The 10,437-nt window shown below is 40.9% G+C and overlaps 1 protein-coding gene across 1 annotated transcript; it reads left to right on the top strand.

The window, feature by feature from the left end:
* Positions 1 to 2,178: 2,178 nt before the first annotated feature.
* LOC149188626 (uncharacterized) lies at positions 2,179 to 5,486 on the top strand. Its single transcript, XM_089410024.1, has 3 exons — positions 2,179 to 3,910; positions 4,035 to 4,057; positions 4,155 to 5,486. The coding sequence occupies exons 1-3, from the start codon at positions 2,179 to 2,181 to the stop codon at positions 5,484 to 5,486; spliced, it is 3,087 nt and encodes a 1,028-aa protein (XP_089266150.1).
* The last annotated feature ends 4,951 nt before the right edge of the window (positions 5,487 to 10,437 follow it).

Genomic DNA, 10,437 nt, shown 5'->3' with positions numbered 1-10,437 from the left:
CTTGATTAATATAGGGGAAAATTTTCAAATTCCCAAATTCCAAAAAAAGTGTAACATCCAATGGAACCATCTTTATCAACAAAGTGTAAATTCCAGACAAAGTGTAACATTCCAAGCCTAAGTCCTGCATCACCGTATACTTGTTGGTGGCTAGATTTTCATACTTTTACTCACCCTTTTACAATGTTATTTTAATCCATTTCACACCAATAGTGGTTAATCGATATCTTAAAATGAACATGTATACCTCTCGTCATGTCTTTATGGATTATTCTTCAATGAAGCGTAGTCGTAGGGGATTATTACCTAAGTGGCTTGCTCATTTAGTTACTTCTGCATATTTAAAGGGAGAATGAACAGGACCGTGATTCACTAAATGATGTTATCAGAGAAGGAAATGCTATCCTTGAATATTGGCTGCAACAATGAATCAATTGTTCAATTGACACACTACTATCTTTTAACATTTTGTTTCATTCTAAAAACCACCATGTAATTAAGGGCAAACAGTGCCATAATTCTAAGAACTGTGTTATTGACAAATTGTATAAAGTAGAGTTGTGGCTGTGAAATCTATTGATGTTGAGAGTCGTTAAGGTTACAGGAGAAATACTCTAACTTTGAGTATGTAACAACACACTTGTAAGTGCGGAATCTGTCACGAGCATGGTCACTTCCAACGAAACTGTCCTAAAGCCCCATCAAGGGACAAGGTGGAAGAAGAAGGATGGAAAGAGATAAAAAAAGGCAAGGTAGTCTCAAAGCTTGTTGTTCAGACAAAAACTGGAACAATGGGGAAATCCCAGCCCATTTCTCAGACCAAACCAATCACAAAAGAAGGCCCCCCTCAGTTGAAAAGGTGAATGTAACAGAGAGTCACGAAGAAACTGAAGACCAATCGAATAAGCTGAAAGAAACTGAAGAAAATTCAACTGATCCTCTAGCTGTTGCTGATCAAAGGGGAACCGAAGGTACTGAGGAGCATATCAGTCTAGCCTCTGACTTGGGCGAAGAGTCAGAAGAGAGAGACACCGAATCAGATGGCTCGCAAATCACTCCTATCAAGTCGGCTAGGGGTCAGAAATCCAAGAAGAAACAGAGAGAGGAGAAAAGTTATCTGGACGTCCTACAAGGCTCCCAGAAAACTCTCAAAGGAATGATGAACACCAGATCCGGGCACAAGTAGAGCAGAGCTCCAAAAGGAGCCACCACCTCCCAAATCAGTAAATAATGAAGTACGTCTCCTGGAACTGCAGAGGGTTAGGCAACAAACTGAAAGAAGAAGCCCTGAAAGACATTGTTAGGATCCATTCGCTTGAAATCCTCCTCATCTAGGAGACAAAGATGGAGGATAATCCGCTCCTCCAAACTAGTAAGACATTCTGGAGTAAAGGTCCCGGAAGAGCAGTCAGTGCTAGGGGCGCCTCTGGCGGGCTTGCCTCCTTCTGGGACAGCTCCAAATATGAATTGATTCAAGAAGAAAACTGCTCTCATTGGATTTTCATCCAACTCCTTCACAAAGACTCTGGTCAACAAGTAAGTATGTTCAATATTTATGCTCCAGTCCTTCCAACGGAGAAAAAACTTTGCTGGAACTCAATTCAGTCCTTTCTTTTATTGCACAACCTAGAAAATATCATTATTGTAGGTGATGTGAATGTCACTCTAGCCATTGATGAGAAAAAGGGGGGTTCCCCAGTAAGGGATCCAGCTAGAGAATGGGTGGAAGACATAATGCTAGACTAGGATCTTGAGGATATCAAGCCCTCTGTAGGGAAATATACCTGGACTAACAAAATATTAGGGCCTAACCACATAGCTGCTCACCTGGACAGATTCCTTGTCCAGTCCTCTTTCCTTACATGTGGTCTAACAGCCTCTACTAAAATCCTTCCAAACTGCACTTCTGATCATAAACCTATTAGCCTCAAGCTCTCCCTTGATGGAAACCTTGGTCCAATACCTTTTAGATTCAGTCCTATGTGGATTCAGCAAGATGGTTTCCATGAAGTGGTTTCTGAAGCTTAGAATCGGCAGATCTTGGGATCCCCATTCTATGTATGGGAAGAAAAATTGAGGGGCCTTAAAAGAAGACTCAAGGAGTGGGCTAAAACTCTGAAAACACCCACTGCCAAGAGAAAAGAATCCTTAGAAAACCTTGCTGCCCATCAATCTGCAATGGAGAATTCTGTTGTTTCTCAAAGTCTGCTTCAAAGAGAAGTTGAGTTGCAAAAAAATCTCCATAGAGCCAGCAGGGATGAAGAGGAATACTGGAGACAAAAATCCAGAAACTTATGGTTACAAGCCAGCGACAAGAATACCGGTTTTTCCCGTAAGCAAGCCGAAGCTCGCAAGCAATTCAAATCTATTTCAGAAATTTGGTCCCATGATGCCGTGGTCAAAGATTCTGAAGGCATCAAAAGAGCTGCTTTCACCTTCTTCAAAGAGCTTTATACGGCTCCTGATAATCCTCCTTTAGACTCCCAAGCCTACCCCTTCGATCTAATCCCTCATTGTGTTCACGATTCTGTTAATTCTATGCTTACCGCTCCGATCAGCATGGATGAGCTCAAGAAGGCTTTGGACTGCATGGAGCCGGATAAAGCTCCTGGGCCTGATGGGTTCAATGCCAGATTTTTTCAGACTTGCTGGCCTATAATTAATAAAGATCTTTTGAGAATGGTCAGGAAGTCACAATCATGTTCCAAGATTGGAGGCAGCACCAACTCGGCCTTCCTTGCCCTGATTCCGAAAGAGAAAGGAGCTTCTGATTTTGGTAGATTTCAGCCCATTTCACTGTGTAACACAAGTTATAAGCTGATCACCAAAACAATTGCCAATCGTCTCAAGAATGTTTTGCCGGACATCATTCCGGAAAATCAAGGAGGTTTCATCAAAGGGCGAAAGATTCTGGACAATATTGTGCTGGTGCAAGAAGCAGTTCATTCAAGTTGCCAACGAAAAGAGAAAGGAATGGTGATAAAGCTCGATCTGGCAAATGCCTTTGACAGGGTGAAACATGATTTCCTCTATGCTGTTATGAAGAAACTGGGCTTCTCTATAACCTTCATTAATTGGGTGAAAGCCTGCATTGCCTCCCCTTGGATTGCGCCGCTGGTTAATGGCCGATCAACAAAGTTCTTCAATGCCTCAAGGGGCTTAAGACAAGGTTGCCCGCTGTCCCTGCTCCTCTACGCTATTCAAGCCTCTGTGCTTAGCTTCCAACTTGACTGCTGTCAACAAATCCAATCTCTGCCAGGACTCAGAATGGTTCCCAATGTTAAAGACATTAACCATGCCCAATTCACCGATGATACTTTGTTGCTTGGAGGAGCGAGCATAAATTCTGCAAGATCCTTTAAGAAGGAGTTGGACATCTACAAGGAGGTCTCGGGCAGCAAGATAAACTATCTAAAAAGCACTATCTACGGCTGGAACTGCTCGGTCAAGGAACTGGCTGATATTGCCAGGCTCTTAGAGATGAAAGGAATTCAGACCTGGGAGTTTTTTAAATATCTGGGGATTCCAATCTTCAAATCCATTCCTAAAGTTGCCCACTGGATGCCTCTGCTTGACAAACTAAAACTTAGAATTCAAGCTTGGGGAGCCACTTGGCTGAACAATGTTGGGAAGGTTATCCTGATGAAATCTGTTCTCATAAGTATGCCTCTTTATCAACATTCCATTCTGCTTGCTCCCAAAACCTTCCTCAGTAAATTGGACAGTCTGCTGAGAAGATTCCTCTGGGAAGGGGGGAAAAACAATGAAAAAATACTTCATTTAGTTAAATGGGACACTATTAAAAAGCCAATTCTGGAAGGAGGTCTTCAATTAAGAGATCTGGGTGCCCAGAATCTCTCCCTGGGCTCCAAAATTCTATGGAGTATTGTTGCTGGAAAGGCTAGCTGGAGTAAGAAAGTATTGTGGAAGAAATACTTCAATGGACAGCGGCTGAGGTGTTTGGACCAGCCCCCAAAAACCATTAAAGGCTCTCCGATTTTCAAACTCTATCTTTTTGCTATGGAGCATTTCAGTCACAATCTATACTAGATTCCAGGTAATGGGAAAAAAATCAGATTTGGGATGATCCAATCCTTGGTGAACAACCACTGAACCATGTTGAAGGTCTGACAAACATTAAAAACTGGCTACAGTCCAATAATCTGAATACCCTGTGGGACATCTCAACTTGGACGGATGATACTGGAAGACGATGGGCTAGTTGGAATCTGGGAGAGATTCCCCAAAGGCTGCAGGTTGAAGCTTCACTACTGTTAGATAAGCTCCAAGGAAAATCTCCAATCAAAGCAACAACCAAGGACAAAAGAGGGTGGGGCTCCCTCTCTGGCAATTTCACAGTCTCTGAAGGTTACAAAAGTATGACAGCGATTCCTAATGTTCCCCCTGACCCTACTCAATGGAGATTTATTTGGGCCTTCCCTTCGCTTCCCAAAATTGACTTCTTCTGCTGGACGTTAGCTCATAACAGCATTCTCACTAGAGATAACCTGAGAAAACGTGGAATGGAAGGACCTTCCAGATGTCCTCTGTGTGTGTCAGAGGAAGAGTCCGCTAACCATCTGTTATTGCTTTGCCCTTTTGCCCGTGATGTCTGGAGGGGGGTCCTGAGATCAGGGGCTGACAAAGTTGAGATTCCTGGTAATATTCCTAACCTACTTCACAACTGGGCCACATTATCTCCGTTCGACCTCTCTAAAAAATGCCTCCTCAAGACAACCTGGATGTGTATCCCTAAATTCACCTGCTGGAAGCTGTGGTTGGAGAGGAACAATAGGCTTTTCAGGGATGAAAAATGTACTCCTGGCAAAATTATCACTAAAATCCAAGCTTTATTAGGAGAGACTCTGGATACCAAACCTGCAATAAGGAATGAAGCAGCTTTGGACAGCGAGGAGGAGCTACGGCTCAAAGATCTGGATCCAAACTATGTTTTCAAGCCCTTGTCCCCTGCAATTCCCCAAGCGAATTGGGAAATCCACCTGGAAGAACAGATGTTTATCAAATGGCGTTCTGGTTTGGAGGAACACTGCCTCTTCTTCGACGGGGCCTCTAAAGGAAACCCTGGAGTAGCGGGTGGAGGTGGGGTTCTTCTGAATCCAGATGGATCTACTGAGTTTCAGTATCAATGGGGGCTGGGCATCGAATCTAATAACAGACCTGAGGCTTTGGCTCTGTGGCAAGGGCTTAATCTGGCCATCAAAAGGAACTTTCTGACTCTGTCAGTCTTTGGAGACTCCAGGCTGATCATCCAAGCACTGAACCTCAACTCAAACCCCTCACAGATCCACTTAGCTTCCATTTTCAAGAAAATCAGGCTTACTCTAGCCCAGTTCCGAAAAATATCCTTTTTCCATATTCTGAGGCACCTAAACAATCAAGCTGACCTTGAAGCCAATCTGGGCTCTACCCATAGCAGAAGATCCCTGTTAGTCAATTCTGATGAGACTAACTGCATCATTCCTTAATCCCCTTTTGGTCGACCTGCTCTCAAATTGGCTTTCAAAATCCAAACCTGTTCCTCCTCATGCAGTCAATGATCCCGGTCTCTATATGGTCAATAAGCCAACATCTATCTCGATAAGGGAAGCCTGATTTTCAGATAATTTAAATGGCTGAAGCAAATGAAATTGATGGTGATCATGTTACAGATCACTCCGATTCCCAAAGACTGACTCTCTGCACAGAACAAGAAGATGAAGGCACTATTTTTCAGAACAGCCTGTTGGTTTTCATGCGCCTGAAAGCATTCTGTCCGCTGCTGCTCTGCTTACCGCTCGGAAGTTAACGCGCAGATTATAGATCTTAAAAGCAAGGGTTCCAATCTCTGAGGTATCTTTGTATTATGCGTCCTCCTCATGAAATTTTGTATGATTCTACTTTGTTCCTTTTATTTCAATTTCGATGTGTTGAGTCTAGGCCTGGGAAGCTGAAGGACCTGTACAGCCTCTCTATTGACAGAAGGAGGATCTGTGAAAGCTTTAGGCGGACTTTGGTTAAATGGAGGTTCGCCACTATAAAATGCCAGAGCAAGGAAGACGCAAAGGTTAAGCACTGTGTATTTCAACTTTGATCTCAGACAGTACGAGGCTCGATTTCCTCTGTAAGTGTTTCAAAGAGCGAGATCATCTACTGTGCAACAGGAAATTCAAACTCAGACTTTGTTGTAATGCTTTAGCCCGCGGCAGCTGGTTTGCCGCTCTTTAATACCATTAACCATTACAGTTTAAAAAAAAAAAAACAATACACTTGTAATATTCCTTTTTATTAATGACAAGTTGTTCTTCTGAGCATATCGTGATTTGTTGATCTCACCACAGCCCTGATCAAGGAGTTGGGCCCACTTTCTTGACTAGGTGTTGCTAGATTAGATGTGTGTTAGGTTTATTTCTGTGAGTTTATTATTGTTGTGAATGTTTATCAGTGCGTTGTTGTGAGTCCTTATTGTTGTTACAGTTATTACTTGTTGTTACAATATTTCTTGCTATTACAAATTGATGAATTTATAGTTAATGTTCAATGCTGGGTAGGGAAATTGTGGCTTGCACATACAATGTACGATAGCCTTGAAACAAATGGTAGAACCCTGGGTTGACAATTAAATGTGGATTGGGTGAATTGCATGATTTATACTTGGACACCAACATTTTGGCATCATTGTCGAGGAGGCTATCAAAGGCGCGAAAGTGCATCCATCATTGACCATAGGACCGATCTCTCATCCTGGGGAAGGAAGCTTACACCTTGCTCTAGGTTCTAAGTATTAGATCATTTGGTTGTTTGTTTCCTTACTTTTCTTGTTTTTGTAGGGTTATTATCGCGTATTAAGGAAGGAAGTTTTTATCACCTTGCTCCAGGTCTAGAGATTTATATTGTTTTGTTATGCTTTCATAAGTATTTCTCTCTCGTCCTGGGAAGGGAAGTTTTATTTTTCACCCTGTTTCAGGTCCTGAGCTTGATTTCTGTGATTTTCTTATTTTCTTTCTTTTGTTTTCTTTAGGGGTCACTCTCTCGTCCTAGGGAAGGAAGTTCTTATCCTGCTCCAGGTCTTGAGCTTTTAATTTTTTTGAATGTTTCCCTTTTATTTCCTGATTGTATGAACAAAGACACCAATAAAAGGGGCAGAGGGAGACCCCCGAAAAGAAAAGGGGTTGATTTGGGCAGAAAAACTTACATCCAAGAGATCATCTCAAGGGTTGAGTCTAGAGCATTGTCATGAGATGCTGCTAGGGTAAGATCTCATATGAGATCTAGAGGACAATTAGTTTCACAACCAGAACCTCCTCCAATAGAAAAAGTGAAATTCGCAGAAGAAGTAACAAGAAGAGGATCTGAGGAACTACATATTGCAAGTTCAGAGAAAGAATATTTGAGTATATTCTTGGCACCATTTTATCAAGGGGGTGATGCTAAGCAACTTCCATCACCTGTTATAGAACAACCAAAGACAGAGCTTGTTAAAATTCCAAGTGAGTATCGGCAGATATTTATGGCTCCTGCAACTTCTTCAATTGAAGTTCCAATTGGAGATATTAGAGGTGATGCACTTATGAAGCCTATTCCTTTTATAGCACTACCCAATTTCCATGGTCTTACTTTCGAGGATCTGGACACATTCCTTTTTGAATTCGATGTTGTTTGTTGAGGGTATGATTACATTTCTAATGCTCAGAAATTGAAGATATTTCCCGCTACTTTGAAAGGCACAACTTTAAGATGGTTTATCGTTTTGGGAGGAAAATATATTGCTATATGGGGTGATATGAAGACGATTTTCCTCAATAAATATCAGGGCTACTACAAATCCCAAGATGTAAAGGAAGAAACATTTAAGATTATGTAGAAAGACGATGAGAATATGGAAGTTTTTGTGGAATGTTGTCAATAAAGTTAGAGATCAAGCCACAGTGACTTGGATAAGAATATATTGAAGATCATTTTTCTCAAGGCACTTAGGGAGGAATCTCTGGATCTATTGAATGTAGTAGGGAAAGGAGATATATCAAAGGAGGAATTCGATACCATCTGTGAATTATGCAATAAGTGTTCATGAGGGGCTGCGAGACAGAGGCAGTGAATTCGAACTCTCAAAACATCCAGTGGTGGAGTTACAAAGACTGAAATTGGGAATCCATTGGACAACTTGAGAACTAATACCCTGAGCACATTATCATTGCAGCTAGATGTGTTTCAGTCAAAGCAAAAGCAGATGGAAGAAAAGAAGGTCATGTCTATTTTCTTCCCTCAATGCAAAAATAAACACTTGTTGAAGGAATGTCCATTAAATTCTGTGGAGACTTGTGCGATATGTGAAAAAATTCATTCCACGAGCACTTGCCTGTCTCTTCTTGGATTGAAGGTAGTCTTTTATGAAACAAATTAAGAAGCAGAACAACTTATTTTATGGGATCAAGGAAACCATGGCAACCATGTCCGCCAAATATGAATCAAGGTATGCCTCAAGAACTGTCTCAGTATCTTAATAATATGAATTATGATCAGAAGTCTGTACCCTTTTCACCTTCTTGGTTGCAGTCTTACCAATACCCAATTCCCTGGCAACGTTGGTATCCTCATTCTGATCCAAATTCTTCATGGTTCCAGAATTGGCATGGACCTCCTCCTCCTCCTTTAGGACAATTCTCCCAACCTATGCCACAACAACAACTACAACTGCCTGCTAATGCACCCACTAGCAATCCTCCTCTTCGTCCTCAATTTCCCATCCAACCCAATCTGAATCCAAATAACAGAGGGGCTCAACAGGTTGAGACACTCAACCTCCTTGCATATAGTATTGCCACTATGGAATATAATGAATTAAATCTTCGATCTAGTAGGGTGGTCAATACTCAGACTTCACCTATAATTGTTGAGCATATTGATGATGAAGTCTCAAAACCAGAACAAATAATGATAGGGGATGAGCCAACAAAGATTCCTATAAAGCAAAAAACCCCTTCACAAACTATTGCTACTAGAGGGTGTCAGACTAGTCCACCCTATCCTGGAAGATTATCTTTGAGAAAAAGAAGTCCTCGTCCTGAATTTAACATTTTGGGAGAATGATAGAATTTATTCGTTAAAATTCCGTTACTTCAAGATATGAAGGATGTACCAATTTATGCTAAGACAATTAAAGAATATTGTTCTAAGAAACCTGGAAGAAAACCAAAGGACCCACTTACTATTCATGTCATGGGTAAATTATCTTATATAATTCTTGGGAAATCTATACTTGTATGTAGATAATCTTGTGGATTCATAAGCTAATGCAATTTGCTAAAGCAAGAGACAAGAATCTACTTCTACTATTTACAACGAAAGCCCATAAACATCGAGCAAACAATAATCGACAAGAGGAAGAACATCAATGGCACATAACACAATAAATATCCAGGGAAAGCCACAGCTCAAAACCGCACTATCTGTATTACATATATCAGAAATTCAAGATGATAATACAATGCTTGTTCTCTCTATAACAATCCCACCACTTAGTAAAATCAATCTCCAAATCCCAAGAAAACTCTTGGCCAACACTTAGGCAATTCTCCAGCTCTCCAAGTCCCTATTTCCTTGTGCCCTTGGTCAAAGAATTTGGATGAATACAATATGCTCTGCTTAACCTTGAGCTTAACCTGCACAATTATTTCCTATCCTCTACCTGATGACTTCCTTTGGCCAATACTTAGCCAAATTTCCAAGCCTCCAAACTTCTAATTCTTTGCATGCACCATCTGTGCAACTCAGAAAATTATACAACAAATAATACATTGTCCCTGCACTCTAGTCTCAACTGGGTCTTTCTCAGAATCGACATGCATGATTTTATGATGAGGGAATCTTCAATTAACTAGAGTAACACTTGTTGAGTGCACGAATGCATCAACTAACTATTAACTCACTATTAGTTCCTCAAATAGTTTGGAACTAATTTAACTGGACTTAACTCAGTAAACTGAGTTAACTAATTATAACTCATACTTAACTCATCCTGGACCCCTATAATATAGGGAGAACATATACATGACTTCAGAAAGACTTCTAACTCGAAATTCCTAAGTTAACTAAGCCAACTCACTCTAGTTAACTATTACAAGTTGTTATGAGAATAAAATTCAATTTTAATTCTCAGTTTAATTCAAGGACAAAGTAAACTGGAATTTCTGGATTCTATTTTTAACATTTCTTCTTGCTATTTTCAATGCTGCCAAATACGGGGATCCTGGGAATCTGGTTCTGACAGTGCAGATTAATGGGGTGGATATCCCAAATGTATTGGTGGATTTGAGGGTAGCGATTAATGTTATAACATCTGCAACCATGATTGCCTTAGGTCTGCAGAACCTTAAACCAACTCCCACCATCCTAGAATTGGCAAATCGGTCTACTATTAGACTAGTAGGGAAGCTAAAA

This window comes from Pinus tabuliformis, chromosome 3_1, assembly GCF_031772625.1.
Source record: "Pinus tabuliformis cultivar Carrire ecotype Pingquan chromosome 3_1, CPIR1, whole genome shotgun sequence".
Taxonomy (NCBI): domain Eukaryota; kingdom Viridiplantae; phylum Streptophyta; class Pinopsida; order Pinales; family Pinaceae; genus Pinus; species Pinus tabuliformis.
This window is presented reverse-complemented; position numbering and strand designations above follow the sequence as displayed.